The sequence below is a fragment of the Stegastes partitus genome, unplaced genomic scaffold (assembly GCF_000690725.1).
Source record: "Stegastes partitus isolate 25-593 unplaced genomic scaffold, Stegastes_partitus-1.0.2 Scaffold1516, whole genome shotgun sequence".
NCBI classification, from domain to species: Eukaryota; Metazoa; Chordata; class Actinopteri; family Pomacentridae; genus Stegastes; species Stegastes partitus.
Window position 1 is genome coordinate 96,991 of NW_007579247.1, and position 26,726 is coordinate 123,716.

The window sequence follows — 26,726 nt, forward strand, 5'->3', positions numbered from 1 at the left end:
AAAAGCTTCTACAGTGAAACAAGCAAACAGGTGTGTCTATCTTCATTGTTTTTATTTTCACAGACAGTCTGTTGCGTTTCCAAAACCGAGCTCAGGAATCTTCTTCCTCCTCTATCACTTTGTCAAACTGGGAACAAGTCCAGAATGACTGGGAGGACTGGCAGGGGGCCAGTTCTTCATTAGCTTTCTAAACGAGCATTATTGCTGTACAGTGAAGTGAAACCTCTGCTGACGTTTAGCGAACCTCAATGTTGATACAATGCATTAAAACAGCAGCGTGTGGTTTTTCTTTTACCTTGATGATTGATTTTCTTCACCTGTTTCTCTCCATCTGCAGGTCGGGGTGATTGATTTCTCAATGTACCTCAAAGAAGGTGGACACAGTAGTAAGAGCGCAGAAGGGTGAGCGCTGTTTAATGATATTGTCTGATGTTTGTTATAGTCCTGGTTAGCAGCAGTCAGAGGGAATTGCTGGTTTTTCCATCCTCTTTATTTTATGTTTGATTCCTGGGATGTTAGCTGTAATCTTAGTTCCAAACTGGTTCAGCTGATTTACTTTCATCAAATTAAAGGCTCCCTCAGGTGAAAATCTACTTTTTTTTATCTTGTTAGTTCATTTCCTGTTGCTTGAGTATTCAATTAATCAACTAATTATTTCAGCTCTGCCAGTATTAGACAAGAAATGTTAAATAGAGAAAAGATTTCATTCACTGTTCTTCGCCATCACCTTGTTCTGGGTCCTTGTTTGAAATATGAACTTTGTTTCCGTACGAATCCAAAATAAAAACGCTTAGCCACTGCTTTAGTGCTAACTTTGGAAAATTTGCTGCTGGATGTTAAAAAAAAAATTCAAATAATAGAACAAACATGACTCGTCATTCATGCAGTAAGAAATGTTCAACAAGTGATTATTTGAATGACTAAGTACGTGTTTGTGTGTTTTTTCTTCAGCGACGGACAGATCACGGCGATTCTCGACCAGAAGAACTACGTGGAGGAGCTGAACAGACATTTAAGGTTTGTCACGGTGACCAACTCTCTTCTCTGTCTTCACCGTGTTCAGTTCGGTGACTCACATGGTTTCTTTCTGTGTGTGTTCAGTGCGTCAGTAAACAACCTCCAGGCCAAGGTGGACGCTCTGGAAAAGTCCAACACAAAGCTGACAGAGGAGGTGAGTCTCACAGAGCTCAACTTCAAAGAGCGTTTCATTTCCTCACCAGTGTTTTTCTCTAAAACTACGTCAGCCCTCCTGCTTCTCTGCACAGCTGTGGGTATTTCTTTTCTTTTTTTTTGGTCACAGTGATGTTTTGTGTTGTCTTGTGTCTCCTCAGCTCGCAGTGGCAAATAACAGGATCATTACTTTACAAGAAGACGTGGAGCGAGTAAAGGAGGAGAGCTCGTATCAGCTGGAGTCCAGGAAGGTAAACACATCTTCGATTTAGTCCGTGATTATCCTGCACAGTGACTGCTCTCTGAAATAGTTATTTATGCATCATAAAGTCATCCAGAAACACTATTTTACACAGTTACAGATGATAAATGATTATTATTGGGCCTAAAGATGTTCTGTGTCCCAGACTCATTTCTATAACAAGTGAGAGAGTAAAATAATATTTAAATGAAGTTAAATATCTAAACAACACCAAGTTGGTTTCTAAATAAAGCAAACGTTCTTGTTTCTTTCAGGCATTAAGAAGCGACTCTGCAGCAGACGGACAAGCTCTGGGAGAAACACGCAAGCAGCTCAAAGAGGAAACTTTGCTTCGATTGGTGCGTTTCGACTTCATGTATCTCTGCTTTAATGATGAGAAGGAATAATAAGCCTAGCAACACAGTAGATGCCAACAGAGTGCGTACGTTATCAGCCTCCTCTCTCTGTCTGTCGTCACGTTGTGGTTTCAGAAATGAGCAGAGACGCAAGCTGCAAAACCAAGAAATCCACTACTTTGACTGTGACTAACAGCTAGCAGCTAAGTTAGGAGGCAGCCACAGATTAACCTGAAACAGTGTCTGAAAAACAAAAAGAAGTAATGCTTTATGAGATGAGCCTTGGTGGGCAATAAAAGTGATACGACAATGAAATGTTAAGAAAATAGAAAAGAACAACAGACGTAACAGTCTCAATCGATGGATGTCACCGTAAACAGAGCGTCGTAGTGTCAGGTGATGTTCTGACGTCACCACTCCTATTGTTACCGTATATTTTCAGGTATAGTAATCCTTCATAGGGAAGAAGCCCAGTTATGAATGACAAGTTCTCCTCTATTACATGCTGTTAAAATACAACATTTAATGCAAATCTGTTTCAAAAATCGACAAACTGTTAGCGCATATCAGTCAATCCCCACATTTTCTGGTTGAGATTTATACATCCATTATCTATACACCACTTAATCCTCACTGGGGTCGCAGGGGGCTGGAGTCTATCCCAGCTGACTCAGGGTGAAGACAGGGGACACCCTGGACAGGTCACCAGTCTATCACAGGGCTACACTTAGAGACAGACAACCAAGCACACTCACATCTACGGACAATTTAAAATCACCAATTAACCTCAACATGTTTTTGGGCTGTGTGAGAGGAAGCCGGAGAACCCGGAGAGAACCCACACTGCACGGGGAGAACATGCAAACGCAGAGAGATCCCAGGCGTCCTCGCTGGGATGCAAACCTGCGACCTTCTAGCTGCGAGGCAACAGTGTTAACCACAAAGCCACCTTGCAGCCCACATCTACACTGATACATTTTTATTTTAAAATGAAAACAATCTCCTAGGGAAGTGTTGTTGTTCCATTTCAGCAATAATCTATCTGTATCTATAGCATATCACATGACCTTTCATTTTTTTAGAAGTTGTAGAAGAAGAGTTAAAAGTAAGATCAGAGATTTTTTTTTAACTGTACAGCAGCTGCAAGAAACAACGAGGTCAGCAGCACCGGTCACCTAAGTTGTTGTCTGTGATGAATTAATCAGCGGTAGTCAAAGCTGATGTCTTTGTTTTTATCCAGAAAAGGATTTTGTGATAAGAGCGGGATGAATCAGGGAAGGACAGGTCGTGATAGTTACACCAAATCTGAGCAAACGTGAGCATCTGCTTCATTAACTCTCCATTTCTGCAAGTCCAGACTAAAATACAACCATTGACTACAATGGGGTCAAGCAGTATTTCTAGAAATCAGTTGTAAGGCTCATAAAATGCCAGAGTAGTGAGAATCCTAGACACACGAGTTTAAAAAAAAAAGAAAAAAGAAAATGCACAGGCTTGACTTTCCTTCCAGTTACCACTGAGACCAATATTTTTCTGGTATACAAAGTCTGAGCAAACGAGTCGTCTGGCTGTGAAGTGTGACTCTAGAGTTGACCTCTGTGCAGGATGTGGAGAAGGAGCTGGAGGTGCAGATCGGGATGAAGCAGGAGATGGAGCTGTCCATGAAGATGCTGGAGAAGGACGTGTGCGAGAAGCAGGATGCTCTGGTGGAGCTCAGACAGCAGCTGGAAGACCTTCGTGCCATCAACCAACAGCTCAGCCACAAGTCACAGGTACAGATATGGATGCATCACTTCTGTTGGCAGCAGAGGTTCGTTTCTGTGTAAATACTTCAGCACATTGCTCAGTAAAGACTGAAAAGAAAAGGATGTATAAATGGTAAAACTCAAACTTCATGTTTGAAAGGGAACGTTTGCTCATTAAATAAATTCTATGCCAGAATAATGACAGAATTTTTTATCACTTTCTTCAAAGTCAGAAGTTTACATCCACTAAGATGCCTTCAAACTGTTTGAGAAAGCCCAGATGATGATGTCACGACTTTGGAAGCTTTTGGTTTTGGATTGGTTAACTGACAGCATTTGAGTTAATTGGAGGCACACCTGTGGATGTATTTTAAGGCACACCTCAAACACACTGCTTCCTTTTGTGACAACATGGGAACTCTAAAGAAATCAGCCAAGATATCAGGAAGAGAACTGTGGACCTCCACAAGTCTGGTTCATCCTTGGGTACAATGTCCAAATGCCTGAAGGTTCCACGTTCATCTGTTCAAACTATTATACAAAAGTATGAACACCGTGGGAATGTCCGGCCATCATAGCGCTCAGGAAGGAGACGGAGTCTGTGTCCCAGAGATGAAGTGTTCTGGTTGAAATGTGCGAATCAACCCCAGAACAAAAGCTAAAGACCTTGTGAAGATGCTGCTGAAGCTGGTCAGAGAGTCTTTATCCACAGTGGAACCAGTCCTGTACTGACATGGGCTGGAAGGATACTCAGAGAGGAAGAAGGCATTAGTCCAAAAGAAACAGAAAAAAGATAGATTACAGCTGGGCGTTTTGCATAGAGAAATAATTTTGGTAATCCAACTAACAGGAAAAGTTTAGTCTGATTTAATGTCAGATAGTGAGAAGAAAAAAGGTTGTGTGTCTTTTTATACAGTGTATGTAAACTTCTGGTTTCAACTGTATAATCTAAGCACTTATCTAATCAAAAACATGTTTTAATAACCTCAGTCTTCATGCAGTAACTACAGCTGTCAGGGTTTTATCAACTGCTGCTGTTTTGGATTTGACTTTTCAGGGTTAAGTTTTATGTGACTAAAGCAAAACTGCTGGAAAAGCCACACAGTTAATGAGAAGGAGCCGATTACACACAACCTCAAACAACTCCTGTACCTCCTGTGGCCTGAACGACGACGCATGTTTGACATACCGGGAATATCTTTTTGTTATCCGGCGTCACTGAACCGAACAACCGCAGTCAGGCTAAGCAGCCTTATCAGCTCAGTAAGTCAACCCAGAGATGGAGATACGAGCAAGTTTACATAAAAAAGGTGCACAGATTTCTCACCAGAAGAAAAATGTATAATACAAATATGAGGATGTTAAAGATATAATACAGGCTGAAAGTAACAGAATCAAAGAGGAGGCAGGAAGGAAAGCTGGCAAAAGCTGTAATGTGTGAATGTGTACGTTAATCGGCTTATCAGTGCCACTGCCCCAACATTAAGGCACGAATAGATCTATAATCACAGCCGAGTATTGTGTCAAATGTGCGTCCAGCCTGTTGTTATGGTGTTTAAGATCATTTTTGGGTTCAGTTACAATCCTGGCAGAGTTTAATAGTCTGTGGAGTAGGTACAGATCATGTATAATATTATTATTCAAACTGGTAATTAGGTTTTACTGCAAATCCTATAAGGTCAACAAGAACAAGGGTTTAGTGCTTTAATCGGTTTAGGATTATATCGTTAGACAAAAGGATTTAGAAAAATAACACTGCTTTGGAATTGCTGCAACCAACACTGGAGTTCCTGTAGGTTAGAATCTATAACTTTCATGTCTGTTGTCATCAGGGAAAGAAAACAGATGAGATAGTCGCGAAAATCTTCACCTTCCTCAGAAACCTTCTTGCTCTCTGTGCACCAAGTTCCACTGGAAAACTGATGTTTCAGAGCAGGTCAAGTCATCAGCTTAAGTTACCGTGGTGATGGGAACTGCCATCATAGGCCTGAAAACCGGGAGTTAAATTGGACGTTATCGATCTAACCTCAGGTCCTGCTTTGTCCTGCAGGCCTCTGATCCATACCTGCCAGCTGAAATCTTCACTGAGTTTTTGTGTCCAGTTGCTGACTAACCTCGATCGTCTTTCCCGCAGAGTGCAGATGCCAGCTCTAAACAGAAGAGTGAAGCCATCGGGCGCCTGGAGGAGAAAATAAACCAGATGTCAGGGACCGTAAAACAGCTGGAGACCAGGTGAGGACCCTTTAATACAGCATGATGTGTGTTTTCATTAGGGATGTCCCGATTTTGAACTGATCAGTATCGGCAAGAACCTGAACCCGATCCGTAGACATGAATAATTGACCTAATATGTGTAGCAATTTAAATCAATGATTTTTGCTTTTTTAACTTTTTCTTGTTCATGCGCTCGCAAAGCCGCAGACACATCACGGGCCATGAAAGTAGCTGTTCACATACAACTGAGATTCAGGAACAAAGCCCTAGTTGATCCCCTTTTCATATATTATCTGTGTGCTGGCCAGAAGTCATTAAGCCTCACAGAGACTTTGTCATGGTGCCTCTTCACAAGCTTAATACCCACAATGCTCTGGGCTTGAGCCCCTGGTGCCTGCAGCTAATCTACAACAGTTTAAGTTCGTATTGTCTAAGAAAATGGTATCCAATTGGGACTCTATGTAGTCAGGGGATGCTAAATGTTAAATGACTCCGATCGGGAGCCAAAAAACAAAACAAGAACGTGATCGGGACATCCCTTCTTTTGATTTTTACAGCAGAGAAACACTTACCAACACAGACCTCTCACTGTCATGTTATTTTTTTCTCTCTCCACTCTCATTATCATTATTTTTTCATCATTTGTTTATGTACTTTTTTTTTAAAAAACTCTCCTAATCTAGTGACAAACATTTGGTGAAGCAGGCCAGAAACCTGAGCTCAGCAGCAGGGAAGCTGCTGCAGCTGCAGCAGTAGCTCCCCGCTTTCATAAATCTGAATACAACCCTGCCTAATATAGAAATAACCAAACTAGGATGTTATCTTTTCTGTATGAAGCTCCTTTGTTGTTGAAAATAATAATAATAAAAAAAACCATCTTCCCACCACCTCCTGCAGTGGCTCTCCAGCATCAGCTTTTAGTGTGGACTGAGTCGATCCTTCTAGCAGCCCTTAACCTTTGTGTTCTCTGACAGATGTGTTTGCCACATCGGGTTTATACTTTGATTTTCATTTCTTAAAACTGACCCCGTTAATGCTTTTTGTCAAACGTAAGGCGAGTACATGGCATGGTGTCTGACGGACTGATGATTAACGTGCCAACAAACACGTCCTGGATATTTGGGATTTAGCAGATCTGCTGTAAAGTTATTCCAAAGAATTCGGCTCCTACAAGAGACTGAAACATTTACAACCAACAGAGACTGAGAGAATTAAAAAACAATAATAATCTGATGTGTAGGGACCGATATCCAAGAGGTTTGTTGTGATTTGGTGACATTCCAGTGTCAAAGGCCAGCACAGGAGCAAGAAAAAGTCAGAAGAAAAGGGCAAAATTATTGAATTAATTTTGAACTGTACGTGAACATAACATTGGTGTAAACTGTAGTAATCATTAGGCTAATAAAACAATAAACCAACACAGCCGGCTTCATCTTCTTTGGCTAAAGTCTCCCCTCGTTCTTGTTGAGTTTCAGTCTGAAGACTTTCTGTTTCATCGTGTGTGTGTTTTTAATTTTAGCTTTAGATGACATCTCTTCCCATTCATGTTCATTAAGTTTTCATTTTGCCATAAGTTTTATGTTAACCCGCTCACCCCAAACCAGATGCAAACAGGCTGACAAGGAGAGAGATCTGGCTTTAGAGGCCAACCGGCTCTTCAAGCAGGACTTTGGGGACAAGATCGAGAGTCTGCAGGAGGAGGTGGAGCAGCTCAGGAAACACAGGTAAGGTCAGAGGATAGCACAACAGGTTGGTATCATGTACTGTATAGTTTTGTTAGGGTTGGTAATATTATGAGTGCATTTTATTCTGATGTGTCATTGAGCTTCTTTATTGTCCAAACCTGTTAAAAACACATCAGTGAGTTTAGTTTGTTTACTTAGTATCCCCTCATACGTCATCCTGCTGCTTGTCACGAGTTAAATGTTTTAGGAAATTATTCATTTTGCAGTTAAACTGTACAGTTTATTCGTGCACTTGTAGCTGAGTGCAGAGACAGAACAGGAAGATCAGAGCATTAAAAGTTGCACCATTTTTTTTGGATACAAGTATGTTTCAACCACAAGCAGTTTCTGTGTGTTTTGTGCTTCTGTCACATTTTCATTCACTGTCCTGCACCTTTATGGAGACAGCACAACCATGACTAGAAGTAGAGAGAACTCAGAAATGTCATTTGTTCAGAAGGACAAAGTTATAAAAACAAAAATCATAAAAATGGGGGGGAAAAAAAATTAATTAATTTCTTTGATTGTTTTGTCTACAAATTTTTTTAAAAACTGAAAACAAATTGTACGCTTTTTTTCACCGCAGATGTTACCAATATTGGAGAAAAAAATGGCAGCTCTACAACTAAAGATATTTAACTGTTTACATTTTACTGCCTCTGCAAACTTGGTGTTTTACACACAACTCTGCACATCAACTCAAGAAAAGTATTTTGCATCTTCATTTTGTATCTTCCTACAACTTGCTCCTCTGTATACTGTTTTTGAGTCATGCTGCGTTGATTTTATTGATAAAATATGCTTTATTTAGCTCTACCTTTTTGCTGTTCTGTATAAACACAGCCTGCAATTGAGCCAAATTTTTCCTGATTTTTTTTTAAGTTGCTGTGTCACAACTGAGCCAACCGTGGCTTTGCGTTTCACAAGAGTTCTTTTTTTTAACAGTATCTGGTGCAAATGGTTTAAAAAAAAAAGTTGGGTTTTTTTTGCAATTTATTAAATGAGATATGTAGAATTTTTTTAGAAAGGGATTTTAATGAAATATCCTGATTTTAATTAGATGAGATTTGGTTAATGTTCCTGATTAAAAAGCATGTTACACATGATTAGGTGAACATCTGAACATTCTTTCTGTTTTTACAGTGCCTTGAGTGGATAAATGGGCTGAATTTGGAACGTTTGTCAAAGAGGATGTCAATTAATATTGAAGGAGTGACGATAGACTGAACTTCTTGTCACATATCAGTCCCAACCAGCCAGTACATTTTACGTAAACCAAAACAACAGAACTGTTTGTCTGGTCCTTCCTATCCATAAAAATGTTCATATTTGGAAATTACTAAATTGAGCTTGTTGTAAAAGGACAGTTTTTCGTCTCCTTTTTAAAAGCAGCAAATTAGAAATATATATATTTTTTTAACTTTTGATGTGGCTGCTTTTTAATTTGATAGGCAACCTGAAGTCATTTGAGAATTTTGGTGCTTTTATTTTTTTAAACAAAACACTGAGCTACAAATCTGCGTTCTCTCCTTTCGTCTTTGGTTCATGTTGTTGTTTCAGGTCTAACCTGGAGCAGGAGCTGAGAAAAGAGCGCGAGCGAAGGACCGAGCATCACCTCGGTGCTGCACCCAGACAGTCCAGTGCTGCTCGGAGGGAGAAGAGACACCCAGAGAACATACCAAAGGTAAGTCTGTGCTCACGTTTGTTCTAAAACAAGAGAAGTCCAGGTACAGCTGGATCTATTCATGTGCCTGTTTTTACCCGCAGCATCTCCCAGAACCCTTGGCAGTGAAAAGAGAGAATGACCAGTTACAGAGTGGACAAGAGGACAAAACCAGTCTGAGCTCCAGCTTGTAAGTTTACAGGCTGCAGTTTTATAGAATTTGCTTTCATAATGTTAAAGTATTGACTTTTGAATGTCTCATTTTAAGGTCTCTGTCACATCATGAGGACGAACAGGTGAGGTTTTACCTTTTGTGTCTTTTCTGACTTAATTGAAATGCTTCAAGTAGTAGAAGCCGAAACAGTCGACGAGTGCATTTACACACAAATATCCAGAGATTTATCAGATCAGTGCCAGATTGCTGTTTGGTTTCTCTGCAGGACGAGTCGTTCTTGGAGATCAGTGTGCCTTCAATGTGTACGATGTGCGAACAGGACGACTCCCTCCTCAAGACAAAGGTACACGTTGTGGATTAATAAATAAATTCTTTTCCAGTTTCTCACCAACATTGAGGCTGTTTAAATAGTGAGGAGGAGGAAACATCGTACGGTTGGTCAAAGAGTGATAAAAGTGGCTGAAAACATCCCAACAGCAATCAGTCACAACGTTTCTTTATGGAGTTGAAGTTCAAATCATATTTTTATTTTTGCCTATTCAGCTCATATAAATCAAATTATTCAGACACACTGGCAGCGTGTTTGTAGTTTACAGCTGGAGGAGGAGAAGTGAGCATCACAGGTACTATATTTCTCAATAACAGGACAAAATCGGGTACAGTTTGGAGAAAGAAAAGGTCAAGCAGTCGTTATTAGAAGGTACCTGAGATGATTTACAAGGTAACAGCTGAAGAAATCAAACATTCATTAAATCAGAGGCTCTTTTCCGTCAGATGATGGAAAACATTCCAGCCTCCACCGAAACACTGATGTCGTTTTTAGCACTAACTACCAACACCAGTGGAAACGAATCACTTCAGAGAGCGATGACCTCTGCCAAGGTCAACCGTCCACACTGGTGTGATTTGAGGTTTCACAACCAGATCTGGAAAAATCCTCGGAGCCCTAAGATCTGTAGGATGTTCTCATTTAAACAGGCCAGTAGTGTCCAAATGTGTTCAGTTTAAAGCCACATGTATGCAGGTTTTTGACATTTATCTCCCTTTATTCGGTTCACAGTGTGTTTATTTGTAATGTTTACATGAAAAAAACAAGAAAAGGGCTTCTGGCTGAATCATGATTTATGCTCATGATTGAAAACTGGCTCTCCACTCAGTGTCCATGAAGTGGTTTATTGATGCAAACGGCAGTATTTTAGTATCAGTTTTCAAAATCAAAAGAGAAACTGGATTTATTTTCAGTATTTTGAGCCTCAGCTTTACAGATGTGTATGTAGTGAATCATGATTTTACTCAGATGATTTGAATTCTCACACTTTTGTGCACAAAGTTGCATCATTTTTAGGGGAATAAATCACTTGTGCTGTCAGTGTTTCGAGGCAGACTGGATGTAAATAGCATCAAATTTTCTTAGAATTGAATAGAATATCCTTTACTAGTCCCACAAGGGGAAATTTGTAACGTCACAGCAGCAAAGTGACGGTAAGAAAAGCAAGAAAACACAACTATGAATTAAAGAGGCGAGCTATATATACATTACATATACAAAATAAGTAAGAAGAACACAAATGTAAGAATGTTTACATGACGGGTTAATGGGTTCCTGTCTGTGCCCTACCTCTCCACCGAGGTTCATGAACATCTGTAATCTTGCTGACAAACACAAACAAACAGTGATGAAAACACAACCTTCTTAATGGAGGTAATTCATCATATTCACGCAGCTTCAGCTCCACTCATCATTCTTCTCCGTGGTTCTCAGCACCACCTGGAAGTGGCTCTACAGTTAAAGAACCACCACGTTAAAACAGAGTTCTGGTCTGTTTCAGCCTTTCAAAGTACTTAAATCATCAAGCAAATATCTTTTATAAATTTCTATATTAAAATATCAAGACAAACAAAACTAGATGAGCAGAAATTGTCCCAAAGATGTGATGATTTCCTCTTAAATCAGCAGCAGAGACACATTTTGCTCGAGTATTTCCTTCATGTGTCAGCTGACAGACATCCTCCATTCGAGCCTTTTTTTTCACAGCTGTATTTCTTGTGTCTCCAGAAACAGTGTAAGAACTGCAGTGGGGTTTTCTGTGAGAGTTGTGTGTCCAACGAGCTGCCGCTGCCTTCCTCCATCCTCCCAGAGACGGTTTGCAGCTCCTGCTACTCACAGTTACTCCAACAATACGCTTCAACGCCGACATGATCGGACACACGGAAACTGGAGGCATCCATCTGTAGAACTGACGCTGCAGAAAGAAAAGCACTTTTTTTTTTTCCACTTCACGGCCTGAAATGTCATGACAGATCTTTTCAAGTCTTGAGCTTTGCGGGTTATTTTAATTACTTTAAGTCAGCAGTGTCCAAATGTGAGCCGTTAAAAGCCACGTGTATGCAGCTTTTTATTACAATTAAACACCGCAAACGCCATTGATCTCCTGTTTCTGGCTCACAGTGTGATTATTGGTGATTGTTAAGTGAAAATCTGCACTCGCGTATGCGAAAAAGGCACCTGGCTGGAAATTAATAGACAACTTGAATCATCTCATTCATAGTAACATTTAAAAACTGACTTCCCACAGTGTCCACTAAGTGGATAATTGATGCAAAGTTCAATATTTTAACCTCACTTTTTAAAGATGAAGAGAGAAAAAAAAAAACTGGATTTATTTACAGTATTTTGAGGCTCATCTGTGCTCCTTTGCAGATCTGGACATGTAGTGATTCATGATTTTACTCATGATGCATGAACTTTAACAATTTGTGCACAAAGTGGCATCAGATTCAGGGAAATACTGACGAAATTCAATACGATTTTGATGTCAGTATTTTTGGGAAAGACTAAAGATGAAAAGAAAATAGCTTTTGCAGTTTATTTTAAAAATGTTTCTCTCTCTCAGCCTATTGAGTTCGGAAAATTGTAAAGTTGTAGTGCAGAATTTAAGAGAAATATTTAAGTTATATCACAATGGACGATAACCAAAATCCTAAACTGGATTAAATATATATATATATGTGCTTATATATCTAGTCTCTTATTGCAATATTGATATCAATATTTGATGAACATATCATCCAGCTGTGTGAATGTAGAATTGTTAAAGAAAAAACTAGCTATTGTGCTTAAATATCAAAGTGAGTTAGCTTAGCTTAGCATAAAGACTGGAAACGGGTGGAAACTGTTAGCGTAGGTCTGCCTGCATGTAACAAAATCCACCTCGAAGGCTTAAATAACTCACAATTCATACCGAAACCACAATGCAATTTAAGTGCCAAAGTAATGTGAGGGGTGGAAACTCCACAAAGCTACTGTTACACAACTCCTAAATAACAAGCTGTTGTTACGCAAATGAGCCACAGAATATTGTGTTAATTAGTGCACTTTAAATGAGCCGGTGGGTGGATTTTTGCTGTTCCCTTCTGTTTGCACTTCCTATGCTAAGCTAAGCTAATTATCTGTACCAGCATGACATTCTACAGACTATCAGGCTGTTCTTTTATGTTTACAAAACTGAATATTCTGGGTATTTTTTTTTTCTACTTGTTGTGTATTTGTTAGAAGTGGCATTAACAAAAGGCTAATCATCACAAAGTCATCTCCAGCTAATATCAAGTCACATGAGAGTCTGGTTTGTTTTCCATCATGAAATCCAACATGCAGACGTTTAGGTGAAGTTGTCTCAGCACATGGCAGCACTTCTGAATGCATGGCTCTCTGCCCGGCTGGTTTGAAGTGCTTCTTTATACTTTACTGTTTTGTTGATTGACTAAAACTAGACCTGAACCTCACTTCTTGTCGACGCTAATTAACATGTGAGATGGAACTGCTTCTTAGATCAACAATAAACTTTTATCAAATCGAACCAGTGTCCGACTCTGGATTATTTCAGTTTGTCAGGAGCACGAAGAGCTTTAATTTCACATCATCTTTAGCTCTTTTAGAACATTTCTTTTTGTAAGAAATGTCAAAGATGTAATGTTGAATAACACAAAACTTCTAGTAAGGATTCTCGTTATACTTGATTTTTTATTTTAAAAAACAGCAGAGCAGAAGGTGAAGTCTTCCATTATATCGTTTTGTTTGATCTAAACCCCAAAACCCAACTAATCCATTTGTAGTTGCATGTACATAAAACACTGATTTCAAGTCCTGAATTTTGCTTTTTTTTTTTTTTAAATTTGTATGACACAAAAAAAAATCAATCTTCTGCTTGGAACAGCCAAATGGAAACATCCAGATTTCACCTCATTCATTTATAGAGGGGCCTGGTCCTATTTATTTAAAACAGCCGCTGAGTGACGAGACTTGCCTTAAGAAACTTTGACACAACATCAAACAAGACGATCACCAGCAGAGGGAGAACGTCCCAGAACCTGAATCAACTGTTTCACCCCAGAATATAAACAGGATGTTCCGAATGTTGACAGACGGTTGAATACAAAAGAGACATTTGGATTAAGCACAAATATATCCACAAACTAAATGACAAAATACCCCTTGATCACATAAAAATAATGTTTTATATGCGTATTTTGTATGGTTAGGTAAATCTGTAACTTTATTTGAAATCAGAAATCTGAGCTGAAGCAACTTAATTCTAAATTCTACTAAATAAAGACAAATGAGTTGGTTTTATTGACACCAGGAATGTTTATTGTTCGATATCCACATCTGGACGGAAAATAAATATGATAATCCCGTATGTGTGTTTGGCGTCTGTGTGTCGGCGTTCACCTGCAGGAGAGAAAACAGCTGTTCAGTCACATCTGGAGGAAGGTAAAATGTGCATGAGCATGATTTAGAAAAACATCTTTATACGAAAAAAAAGCTGCACTGATCCAGATTGTTAACAAAACATGATTACGAACATGTCTCTAAGAGATACTGCTTCCTGTCTTCTTAAAAGTGTGAATTAATTAACCTCAAAGTAGTTTGGAAAACATTTACAGACGTGCAATTCTGAGAGTTTTTTTTCTGTCAACAACTTACGGTGTTTTTTAATGTCCATCAGAGTTTGGTACAGAGTTCAGGAACAACTCGATGTATCTTCTCCCTGAAAATCAGAGAAGAACCAAATGTGCAGGGAAATTTTGATCAATGAACGGTCAAGATTATTATTTCATTATGTCATAATAAACCAGAAAGATGGGATTTATGGAACTTGAAGTAACTGCTCTGTTAAACCTCAACTCTTGGGCAAAAAGGAAAAAGGTTCTGGTCGTTTGTTTTTCTTTATCAAACTGTTGTAGTGCCAGTTAAATTAATCAAAGTCTGTACGTGCATTTGTCATTGAACTACCTGCAAAAACCAACAAAAGAATATCAGTACCTCTGACCTTTCAGGACAGGAGCACTGACGACATTTTTAAACTGGATATTCTCGTTTACGGCATAAAATACACAGGTTAAATATCTGAGGAGCAGTTTTGTACTCAAACTCCTAATCTGACCTGTTTACTAAAAAATGAGGATGATAGCATCAGATAACAGCTATGCAACAGAAGGAAGCTGAATTCCAAAACAGTTTAGTTTGAGAATATGTTCTGCACTAATTTGCTATGAATTATGGGTAACTTAAGACTTTGTATTGTACTGCATTATGCTGCCTGGTGTCTCTATTTTGTCCATCTCATTTAAATCAGTGTTCAGAGGCTAAAGGACATTATCACTTCTCTGTATCATGAAGTTCAAAAGCACCAAAAACCTGCAGCCTCTAGACTGAGCACACGGGTGAATAATGAACACTGCTGAGATAGTTAAGACAATAACTGAACATTAGAACCTTCACCAAAGGAGGATAGATTGCAGAAAAGCTGAGTGTGTTGGTACATAAAATATATGACCGTGGAGTTTAGTCAGGGTTAGTCACTTACTTTAATTAAGTTTTGCCAGATTTTTCTGTCTGATCTAAAAGCCAACTTCAGATTGATGTAAAATATCAGCGTTAAAACGGCCTCTATGTGAAAAACTCTCCAACGTTCTCACCAACGTTCATCTTGTCTTTGGACATGGCAGTCAAGGCGTCTGAGTGGCAGCGGAAGAAAACATCGGCCTCTCCACTCGGCCTCCCAGTAGGACCACATTCAATCAGGATCTTAGACACGGCTAGAGGATAGAAGAACTGCAAGAGGAAAAACAAACACATAATAATCAAATCGGCTCTTGACAGCAGAATCAGCTTCAGCATCTTATGACGTTCTGCTTTTTTACCTTCACAATGTCTTCTCCAGAAACCGGGAAAGGAAGTCCTCTCATGTGGATGTAATGCAGCGGCACGGTGGAGCTGTGGGGGGCAGCTGGGGGAGAAAATATGTCACCAGGTTGAACAACCTATTAAAAATGTTAAGCGTTGTAGACATGTTTCAATAGCATCCAATGACTTCTCTAGAAGGCCAGAAAAAGCAGATTGTTTAGGTATTTAGTGCAGTTTTATTTAAATTAGGTTGTGTGTTTGAGTACTGAAGATGCAAATACTGTGCTTTGCATCTTAAGCACAGCATGAAACAACCTAAAATGGCAGCAATTTAACATGTCATAATAGTAAATATAGGGTTAAAGTAATACAGGCTGTGTGGTGCTTGTAGGCGCACTATTAGCACGAGTAGTCGGAGGCTTGTGGTGAGATCGCGTCCATAAGCTTAATATAATAAACTGTTTTTTTCACTATTAGACCTGCTGGCTACCATTTTACTCGTGTCATTGGACAGGTCCCTTGTTGTAGTAATGAAACTACTGTAAATATTTAGGCAGCAAAAATACAAATTGCAAGAATCTACTTGATATGCTGGAAATTGATTTTTTTTTTTTTTTTTTTAAGTTTAAATGAGCAATTGGTAATGGTAAGACAGATGGAAAAAAGTTAAACGTTTGTTTAAGCTACAAATAATAATTTAAATATTAGCTTTTTTCCAAAACACACACCATGTTAAATATACATAAAGACTATATAATGAGTCGTAGCCCTGTGATAAACTGGTGACCTGTCCAGATGTATCCCCTGCCTTCACCCTAAGTCAGCTGGGATAGACTCCAGCCCCCAGCGACCCTAGTGAGGATTAAGCGGTGTATAGATAATGGATGGATGGATATATAATGAGTCCCCTCACCAGCCCTGGTGATGTTCTGTGGCCTCCAGTCTGCTGGCTCAGGGTTGGTCTGCACAGGAGCTGAACCCATCCTCCTCCTCAAAGTAGATTCAATATCTTCACTACTGCTGGGAAACACTTCGATATATCTGCAAATATTACAGCGCAAGAACAATCAATGTGATCACAAAGAAGATTCTGTTTACATTTGGCCATGACATTTGCTATTGCTATTTGTTTCAAATAATTACAAGAAAAAAAAACGTGTGTGGATTGTGTAAATCTGCAGCGTCCCACCTGCTCCCTATCAGGTCTCTGTCTCTCTGCAGAGCTTCGTTAGCTGCTTCCTGAGAGGTAAATTTCACAAAGCCCTCCCCGGTCCTTCTTCCTTTACGATTTGCGACGATGGTGATTCCATTCTCCACGATATCCAAACCTACAAAACGCAGGAAGTAAGTAGTCTGTGATCTTTATAGTGGCCAAAGATAACATTGGTAAAAATAATAATAAGACGTAGACTGACACCATCTAAAGCATGCGCTGAAAACTGTTTTCCTGACCAACAATCTACCAGCACCTGTGTCTGTTTACCTGAAAAGAACGCAACAATTTCGTCCTCGGTGCAGTCGAAGGGAAGTCCTCTGAGCTTCACCACCCCGTCTGCTGGAGGATGGGCGGATTTCGTCAGGATGGCTTCAGCATCCGTGTTCGTCACTTCAAACACTAAAAGCAGGACATAAGATTTTCATGATTTAAATAGACAGGACTGCTCAATAACTATTTCAATAACTGTACTTGATTAAGACACAGCATAAAACTCCGTTGTCGTTTTCAGTGAGCTTGTATTCACTTCAGTGGCGTGTTTCCAGAGTGAAATGCAGCATCTGTACAGCACTAATTTGGAAAGTCCTGGCTACAAACAGGCAAAGATGCAACTCTGGGCTTCAAACCAGTTTAGCCAACCAACAGGTGGTGTCACACCTCACTGCATTATACAGCCTGTGGTCTGTATCTGTTGATCTTTGAGGGACAGTATCAGATGTAAGTCTACACTACATGCTGAAGTGAGTTTTCCAAATAATGCATAATAAACAAGCTGGATTTGTAAAGTGACTCAGGAGATTCCAAAAGCTGCCTGTAAAACCAGCCCACACATCTGAATTCACATAAACAACCTCCAGTCCTTCTGGCTACTGCTTGGGAAACTACAGATGTTGCTATGAACATTATTAATGGCTCCGTTCTTTTTAAATGTCCGCTAAACCACAACAGTGGGGCAATAAACCTCCATGCATAATACCAGGACCCTGACACTGATGCACCTAAATGAAATCACAATCAGTTACAAAGCTTACTAGTTGCACATGTGCTTGTCCTGCTGTGATGTGTCACACTGTCCTCAGTGCATGAATGTTTTTTGTGTGGAAGCCAGAGAGACGAACCTTCAACATATCGTGGACCGAGGTACTGCCGATGCTTCTCCAGAGCTTTCCTGACGTCCTCCTCGTGCTCCAGCTCGATGAAGGCTCGTCCCGACGGCCTCCCCAGCTGGTCCACAGCCAGGTGGATGCCGTTCTCTCCATCATGGACCCTACAATCTGAAACACAGTCATGTTTCTATAAGTGACAACATTCTCTTCATTCATTTTTTTTTTTTTTTTTTAAATTGAGTAAAAATTCTGTCCATGTGTGATGGTAATCTAACTACAATTTTATTAACAATAAAATAAAAATATCCCGACAGCTGTGATGGAGCTCAGGATGACCACTATGTAAGAAAAAATGTAACTGCAGCTGATAAACTGTGACAGCTCACCTGTCTGAGGGGAAGAAAGTACACAATGTGTATTGCTGTTAGGTCCTGATCTATCCAGTCTTTATGTGAGGGCATAATTTATAATCATATGCAATTACTGAAGTAATTACTGTTGTCATACATGCGTAAATGGGCAAAACTCTCTTTCTCTTTCTTTTGAGAAGCTCATATGTTAAAGTCACATTGGACAGTAATAAATAAAAGGTGTTTCGCTCTCCAGACTCTCACCTGAGAAGAAGTGAAGAAGGTCATGAGTGGTGCATGTCCATGGGAGACCCTTCACCTGGATGATGTAAATGTCCTTTGTCCTTGTCGGTTTTGATTCTGACTGGTAGTCTGGCAGCGGTGGGTATTCCTCCTCCGAAGGTTCTCCTGCCTGGAAGACAAGGTGTTTATCAGGGCTGAATGATTCTGGGAAAAGATCTAATGGCGACTTTTGTGACAGACATTGCTGTTTGATTTGTTATATACATATATTTTAAATCAGTCTTCATTTCAGAATCTACTATGTAATAGATTTAAAACTTGAGCCATGAGCACTATGGTTTAAATCCATGCTACACAATGTGCATCCTAAATTGCAGCCTTTACTAATTGCAGTTTTCAATTCACAACTTTGATTTGAAATCGATAAACTGTTCAGCTCGACGTCTGATACAATGGTTTAGCCACAGACCTGCTGAAGCTGCAGCACGTTAAGAAAATGACCTGCTTGGACATACATTTGATTAGAATTTCTGAAAGTACTTTTCTTTTCTGTCTGCTCTTTGTTTGACAGTTGTAGGCACCAGTTACAACAGTTTACATATTAAAACATGTAAAAATAATACTTTCTCAGTGCACGTGTTATTGAAATGAGCAATATTGCAACTAAAAAAAATGGAATATTGCACATTGCAGTGACATGTTGTACATTTCAATTTTATGTGCAACATGTAATGTGAAATATTTGATATAGTCGGTTGCAATATTGCAATTTCACAGGCAGTATTTCATTATCACGTGTAATACTGCTTTACTACTTCATTCTAACTGCCAGTATTACCTATTACCTTTCTATTCTAGTCTTATTTTAGCTTATTTTTACTTTTCAGTAAACCTACATCTTGTTGCTTCTCTACTACTCTATTGTTGTGTACTTATATCAGGCAGAAAATTTCTTTTGGGACAAATAAAGTTAAGATAAACTAAAACTTTAGCAATCCAGAGGTAAATTATGTAAATATTGTTTAGAAAAATATACGACACCAACTGCTAATAGAATAGCAGCAATATATACGTGTGATAAGTTGCTAAAAATAAGAGCAAGTCCAATAAAACTAGAATAGAAATGTAAGAAGTAATACTGGCGATGGTACTGAAGTAGTGAAGTAATACTAGTAAACAGTGGTGAACTAGTAAAACGGGACTCCAGAGGTAGAGTACCTTAAAAATAAACTACTTCGACAGTACCTCATAATACTGAAACTGTACTCAAACACAGTACTTGTTAGGGATTATACTACTATCAAAAATGGATACTAGTACAATAAACTAAAGTAGATGCTCAGTAAAGTGTTCTAGAAACATCGTAGGAGTACTTTTAAGCGACCTTCTGGGTTTCTCTATGACTCGACTCATGCTAACCCGGACCGGGCTATTCGGGGCTAACCTTGGTACAGAAGCGGGCCTGGCTGCTCCTCCCTGCAGCCTGCAGCTCACCGAATCTCCGCAGCCAGACTGTGCGGGTCGCTGAGGTCCAGGTCCGGTTCTGAGTGAACCCGCAGCTCTGTGCTGTTTTGACGATGGCCGCCGGTAACGTTCTCTGGCTAACTGCGACACACCGCTGCAGCAGGAACAGCACAGACCTCCCGGTACCGGACATTCTACCCGTCAATCTGGTTAGTTATCAGTGTGTTGTACTAAAAGGTCTCCGGTCAGTCTGAGGCTCTCTGACTCTCTGAATGCAGCCGGTTCGTTTACCGAAGCTCCGCTTTACCGTCCCAGTGAGCAGCTAGGTGTTCACGTGCGTCGGTGACATTCAAGGACAGCGCACGAGCGTTTCAATGGTGAAGCTGGCAGCCAGCACACGTCCGGTTTGAGATTTCACAATAAGAGTCGAGACTTTAAATAATCTAGAAAAACAAAGTTTGGATGATAAATTATTTTATTTTATTTTTTAAAGAGTCATTTGAAAGTAAATTAGTAAGCTAAAAACTAAGCAATTAATCTTTATAGTGACTTTATTGTTCTTTATTTACAAAACTGTAAAACTACAAGTAATAATTATGTGTATAGCACCTTTCTAAAACAAAATACAATTATACAATTATACAACAAATTAGAATAATATAGAATAGTAGTATAGTATAGAAACATTGCTATAAGTCAGAAAGAAAGAAATAGCATCCAAAACATGCAATATAAACAAGATTATATAGTTAGAACAAATACAGTCAGTTATGAAAAAGACTAAAATATTAACTTTATTTATATAGCACCTTTAAAACCTTTAGCAACTTTAACAGTTATCATAAACAATTTTTTATTTTTTTTAGGATCTAGATCTGCGCTTACTCTGGGAGTAAAAGTATTCAACTGGTCGGGTACTAGCTAGTCTTAGTCAGCTATTACGACTAATAGAAAAGCAACTGGACATCTCTTTTTGGTTCTGCAGTCCTGTTGCTTTTTGGCTTTGGTCGTCCCAAGGGCTTTAGTAAAAACCTTGTTTTGGATGGGAGGTTAAACGTCTTAAAGAACCATAAAAACAGAGCTTTTTAACAAAGCGTTAAATATTATCACAACCTGAATGACTGAGAATCTGCAGAGACAATGAATAGTTTTTCTTGCTCTAATCTTCAGTGTTTAACACGTGTTTGTCATCTAACATCTAAAATTGCACCACATTACTTTTACTAATAATTCTCAACAGACCTGAGTCAATAATTTTCCAAATTTTTTAAACACATCTTGGGGTCCTTCTTTAGTCGATAGAGCACTAGATGGAGCTATTCAGTTGTCAGGTGGATGGTCTGAGGTTGTGTTTTCACCACGTGATTTTAAACGACATAAAGACAAAGTTCTTTTAGAAAGCTTTCAACTACACATGAGGGCCTTCATCAGCAGATCGATACAAACAAAATTCATTTTTAAAAAATCATTAAAAAGTATTAATTAAATAAAATTGTTCAAATGAAGTTGCTCCTTCTCTATTGCTAATTTTCCTTTATTTTTTAAGTCTTTTTTTTTTAGTTTAAAGGATTTATGTGTGAAGTTCTATACAAATAAAGTTAAGTTCAAGTGAGCTGGTATAATAATCTAAAACAAAGAAACAGGGGAAGAAAACATCCACTTTCATGCCAAAAACCTCACATTTCTAGACAGTTATATGGATTTTTAAACTGTAGATCAAACATCCCAATAAAATGCACTTCTTTATAGAGCAGTTTCAATTTCTCTGAGGCTTAAATTTATTAAATTTAAATTAGGAGGCTATAAAGGAAGTAGTATTTCTATGAACTAGTGCACACTTGACAAAGTTTGACAACTTTACGCCAAGTCCTTCCTCTGTCTCCGGTTCACACTGCCATCTAGAGGTCTGGATGTACTCAAAATTCTCATAATACCCTCTGAGTCATTGCAGTCTAGTGATTTTCATCCCTGCAGCTCCTGCAGACAAACAGAAGGAAGCTGGTGGAAAACTTTGTCATTTAATGTTGTTTCCCACCATGTGTGCTGTTTCACCAAATTGCCCCTGAGACAAAAACAAATTGGCTTTTAACCACAGCAGGAAACTGGTTTAAAGAGATGGAATTTTAACAGTTTCTTGGGGGAAATACGGCGACGACAGCAGGACAGAACCTGATGTTTTACACAGTAATGCAACATTTGCAGTCTTATTACTTGCAGCACTCCTGCTGTGGGGATATAATCGGGTTCGTCAAACTGAAATTGTTACATTTAGCGTAACATACGTCAAAGCAAACCTTGGTTTAATGCAAATAAGATATTAGACTTATTACAAGGATGATGAATCCTCTTCACTTGGGTTGGGGCTGCAACTAATAATCTAGTACTGTGCCGGCTGTTGTGTCAATTCTTGTTCGAAAATTGGGGGAAATTTTTTATCATCATAATCTCCCGGGGCCCAAGAGGAGACACTCAAATGTTTTGTTTTGTCCAACCAAGATATTTACTGTACAGCTGCTTAGGAAAGCAGCAGGAATTCATCTGCCATCACATTCCTTAAATTCCTGATGATTACTTTGAATTTCTAGTGTTGCTGAGTGCTTTCTGCCCCTTTCACAACTTGTCTTAACTTTGGGTAACTGCTACAGATCACAGTTTCTCCCACGCCGGCCTTCTGTGACCTCCTCAGTGTTTCTGGGAGGATTTGAACTTCCACAATTATAGACAAATGGCACAAGGGGTTATTTGGGGTATTAAAACCCTTTATCACACAGTTTTTAACTTTTGGTTTCCCCTGAAGTTGATCTTAAGTCCTGCAGAGCTTTTTTTATTAATATGCTTTATTGTGTTCATTATCCTTCTTGTTTCTTTCACCTCCTTCTACAAATGTTTCCTCTTCTCCTCTGCCTCTTTTTCATTTTCCTTCCTCTTCATCCTTAATTTCTCCTTCTGCTCTTTCTTTTGCCTTCCGTATGATCCTCACGATGTCCTCTGTGACTTTCCTCCTCTGGGATTGGAGCAACTGAAGGTGAAGTCCTGAGATCAGTCCATCATGTTCAGTGTTGGACGGACTTTACGTTAAGCTGACAGCAACTGAACGTGTCGGCTTCATGTTTGAATGAGCACCCTGCCAACTCTTCTGTAGTTTGTCGCTTCCACCTGTTTAGAATTATTTCCTCTGAGCTTATTAAATACCTGCAGCTTCAGACAGCAGCAAGATCCACAAGCGTCTCCAAAGAGAGAAAGTTGTGCACATTTACAGACAAAGCAACAGCAATATCATCATCATTAATTATTTACTATAATTATTACTTATTATTATGTACACAATGAAAAAATAACCCTTAACTGGGAGACAGGATCAATCAGGATGTAACATTAAGTCACATTCAGTTTGTCAGCTGCAGTTAAGGGTTTTTTGACATTGCGGCCCTCCCCAGGTTGAGACCTGCACAGCTGCACTGTTTAGGAAATCAAAAAACCATTGGGCTGTTAGTTTTTTAGACACTTTTGTTATATATAAACAAATAAAACATTTGTACCACAGCTCTCTCTGGCACTGTGGTGGTTCGTCTGAATGAACACATGAAACACATGAATGGAAAAGTTACCTATGCCTGAATTATTTAATTGTGTGACTTAAAGCACCAATTAGCGACATGTGTTGAGTTAGGCTAGTCACTTTAAAGGGGGCTGAATACTTATAAACTCATTTATTTTGCATTTAATATTCAGAATTAGTCAACATTGCTTTCTAGAACAGTATCTTCAAATTGACATTAAAGAGTCTTTATTGGTAAATTGTTGTTAAAAAAATACTAAATTGACCATGATTGCATTTTGAAAAGCAGTGTTTTTATTATTATTGCTTTTTAGAGGCTTAAAACACCAATTGGCTAAATATGTGTTAAGTTAGGCGAGTCACCTTAAAAGGCAGTGCATACTTACGAAATCCGGTATTATGCATTTTATATTTTTAATTAATTGACATTACTTTGTAGAAATCTGATGTCACTTTGACATTGAAGAGTCTTTATTGGTTAATTCTTGTAAAAAAAAATAAAATTAAAAAAAAGCCAAATTAAATTGAGCATGGTTGAATTTATTTTGAAAAGCATTATTATTATTATTTTTTACCGGCACTACATTTACGTATCTATGTGTACATGCATGTATCTAATTTTGCAATTTGTGTTTGTATTTGTCGGCCAAATTCTAAAATAGTACTTAAAATTTTCTTCCACGTAACTAAGCATCCACAGGAAAAAAAGAAGAAAAAAGAAAAAAGGAAAAGAAAAAAGGAAAACACAGCGTCACATGACCGCCTCCGTTATTTCCTGCAGCAGCAGCCTGTCCGCGGCTCTGCCTGCCTGCGACAGCACAGCAGCGGTGTGGTCGCTCCGAGCGCACGGTAACGGACAGAAGAACCACTCGGCACGTACCGAAGGCCTCCGAACCGCCCCGAACCCCGTTATAGCCACCGCTCCGACGGATATAAACACACACTTAGATATTTTTTCTAATCTTAGTCGCTGTTTTTCTTTTTAAATTTGATATCATTGTTTAAAAAAAAAGAAAAAAGAAAAAAAAAAGGAAAAAAAAAAAAGTCCTCGTAATGGCGACAGCTGCGGTGTCTGCCCCTGCTGGCTGCGGCCCCAGCCCCGGGCCGGGAACCGAGCTGGTCCGCGGGCAGGCCTTCGACGTCGGGCCTCGGTACAGCAACCTCTCCTACATCGGGGAAGGCGCCTACGGGATGGTGTGGTAAGTTTTACCCCGAGCCTCTCTTCGCTCAGCCCGGCGTGTTAGGTTTTGTTCAGAGCTGACACCTTTCGCTTTCTTAGCCCGACATCACGTTTAGCTAACTCGCATCTTTTCCGTTACAAACTAAAGTCATGTTTGAGCTAGCAAGCAACAGTGTCCAGCCGATTAAATGACAACGGCGTCCGTTAGCGGGGGGGAAAAACGATTAAATCACGGCTGGAAGTCAATATGCTGAACCTGGAGGACTGTTTTGTGTAGCTACTTTTAGCTTCAATCAATAGTGAGGAACGATTCTATTTAAAATATCAGATTTTTTATGTTCAAATATGTTACACAGAGCCATTAAAATGACCAGTTTTTAACAGTACTAGTGTATGGGTCATGGGTGTGTACAATCCTCCACTTTAGAGCTACAGCTGTTTAATTAACTTTACATGATAGCATTAAATGAGTAGGTTTTATATTGATCTAACAGTGCTACATGTTAATTATCTCCACTCTATCATCACTTTAATTTTTCATGTCCTCTCATTCATGGTAGCTGCACACTATGCTGTTTGTAATTTTAGCATAATAGGTCAGAAAAATGCATCCTTGCCTGGTTAAATGCAGTTTGTATAAAGGAATTTATAGGAAACTTCAACCACTTCTAGTTTCTATCAGTGATGAGCAAGATTATGCTTAAAATATCTGATTTTGTTATTCCGATGTGTGACACAGAGTCATTAAAATGACCAAATCGGATCATTTTTCTGTCATGCTTTTATAACATGGGTGTGTACAATCTTCCACTTTATGTTTACAGCAATTTAATCAACTTTACAGTGTCTTTTTAACCCCCAAACTTTAGTTGCCCATTAGACGTGCAGGTTTTATACTGTTCTGACATTGCTAGATGTTAATTGAAATTTGAGTGTCTTCTCATTCCTGGCAGCTGTACACTAAGTTTAGGTTTTGTTAGTAATATTTGCATAATATGCCTGTAAATACATCCTTGTCTGGTTAAATGCAGTGTATATAAAGGGATTTATAGGTAAGAGCCACTCTGGAAGTAATGATATTCTATCAGTGTTGTAGTGCAGAAACACTCCATTTTTGTTAAATAAATAAATGTCATGTTTTAACTATCAAGCAACTGTGTCCACCTGATGTTGGTTTAATGATGACAGTATCTGCTAGTAGTGGAAAAAAAAGCTTAAATCGCAGTTAGAAGTCATTACACTTCACCTCAAGCTCCTTTTAGCTCTTATCAGTGCAGGATTGTTCTTATAATATCTGAGGTTTTTATTCAGATATGTGACACAGAGCCATTAAAGTGACCCAATGTGATCATTTTTCAGTAATACCTTTATGACATGGGTGTGTACAGTCCTCCACTTTACATTTACAGCAATTTAATCAGCTTTATAGTGCCTTTTCGTGCCCTTAACTCTATGTCACCACTGAATGTGTAGATTTTATAGTAGCGTGACACTGCTGCATGTTATTGTTTTTCCATTCTCCATAAAATTTTAATGTGTTCCCACTCATTGTAGCTGTACTCTATGCTTGGGGTTTGTTAGTAATATTTGCATAATATGTCTGAAAATGTATTGTGGGAGTATCTCTAGGGGTTTTGTGGTTGGTTAAAGGCAGTATGTGAAGGAATTTATAGGAACAGGCCACTGTGGAAACAGCAATATCCTATCAGAGGTGTAGTAAAGCATCATAGCGCAATTTATGTCACAAAGAGCAGCTAAATGCATGTCATGTTTTCACTAGCAAGCAACAGTGTCCAACCAGAGATGAAGAACGTGTCTGTGTCAGGGATTGAAGCTTAAATCAGAGCTAGTAGTCATCACCTGAAAGAAGTTTCTTTTAGCTTTTCTCAATGGTGAGCAGGATTGTGAATAAAATATTAGATTTTTTGATTCAAATATGTTGCACAGAGCTATAAAAATTCTATATTTTTTCAGGAAATACCTTTATGACAGGGTGACATGGTTGTGTGCAGTCCTTCACTTGAAATTTCCAGTTGTTTATTCGTCTTTATAGTGTCTTTTTTTATCTCCCAAACTGCAGTTTACAGTTAATTGTGCAGGTTTTATACTGATCTAACAGTGCTACATGTTATT

General features: G+C 38.9%; 3 protein-coding genes across 5 annotated transcripts in view; 2 read left to right on the forward strand and 1 right to left on the reverse strand.

The window, feature by feature from the left end:
• rufy3 (RUN and FYVE domain containing 3) overlaps nt 1–13,145 on the forward strand; it is a 31,099-nt gene extending 17,954 nt beyond the window's left edge. Inside the window, exons 6-18 of the mRNA XM_008300258.1 lie at nt 338–402; nt 952–1,017; nt 1,102–1,171; nt 1,332–1,421; nt 1,687–1,770; nt 3,372–3,539; nt 5,647–5,744; nt 7,331–7,450; nt 9,011–9,134; nt 9,218–9,303; nt 9,382–9,409; nt 9,554–9,631; nt 11,345–13,145. Of these exons, the coding sequence (XP_008298480.1) occupies nt 338–402; nt 952–1,017; nt 1,102–1,171; nt 1,332–1,421; nt 1,687–1,770; nt 3,372–3,539; nt 5,647–5,744; nt 7,331–7,450; nt 9,011–9,134; nt 9,218–9,303; nt 9,382–9,409; nt 9,554–9,631; nt 11,345–11,488 (1,221 nt within the window). The 3' untranslated portion in view covers nt 11,489–13,145. The remainder of the gene's footprint in view (nt 1–337; nt 403–951; nt 1,018–1,101; nt 1,172–1,331; nt 1,422–1,686; nt 1,771–3,371; nt 3,540–5,646; nt 5,745–7,330; nt 7,451–9,010; nt 9,135–9,217; nt 9,304–9,381; nt 9,410–9,553; nt 9,632–11,344) is intronic.
• Nucleotides 13,146–13,357: 212 nt separating this feature from the next.
• Nucleotides 13,358–20,231, reverse strand: grsf1 (G-rich RNA sequence binding factor 1). 3 transcript variants are annotated; one of them, XM_008300256.1, is made up of 10 exons: nt 19,835–20,231; nt 18,412–18,559; nt 17,810–17,965; nt 16,959–17,090; nt 16,665–16,803; nt 16,389–16,516; nt 15,493–15,578; nt 15,268–15,403; nt 14,273–14,336; nt 13,358–13,368 (listed from the first exon to the last, which is right to left on the reverse strand). In XM_008300256.1, the coding sequence occupies exons 1-9, from the start codon at nt 20,045–20,047 to the stop codon at nt 14,281–14,283; spliced, it is 1,194 nt and encodes a 397-aa protein (XP_008298478.1). In that variant the 5' UTR covers nt 20,048–20,231; the 3' UTR covers nt 13,358–13,368; nt 14,273–14,280. The 3 variants fall into 3 exon arrangements, with proteins under 3 accessions (XP_008298478.1, XP_008298477.1, XP_008298476.1); XM_008300255.1 differs by having other exon boundaries at nt 14,269–14,336; XM_008300254.1 differs by lacking the exon at nt 13,358–13,368 and adding an exon at nt 13,914–14,017.
• Nucleotides 20,232–24,206: 3,975 nt separating this feature from the next.
• Nucleotides 24,207–26,726, forward strand: part of LOC103371039 (mitogen-activated protein kinase 1) — a 39,621-nt gene continuing 37,101 nt past the window's right edge. The window contains exon 1 of the mRNA XM_008300257.1: nt 24,207–24,612. Within this exon, the coding sequence (XP_008298479.1) occupies nt 24,467–24,612 (146 nt within the window). The 5' untranslated portion in view covers nt 24,207–24,466. The remainder of the gene's footprint in view (nt 24,613–26,726) is intronic.

Coding starts and splice junctions, on each gene's coding strand:
- grsf1 (XM_008300256.1), bottom strand. CDS start 20,047: ATGTCCGGTACCGGGAGGTCTGTGCTGTTCCTGCTGCAGCGGTGTGTC. Junction 15,579..16,388: donor ACAGAACATCACCAGGGCTG/GTGAGGGGACTC, acceptor TTTCTCCCCCAG/CTGCCCCCCACAGCTCCACC. Junction 15,404..15,492: donor CTGGAGAAGACATTGTGAAG/GTAAAAAAGCAG, acceptor TTCCTCTTGCAG/TTCTTCTATCCTCTAGCCGT.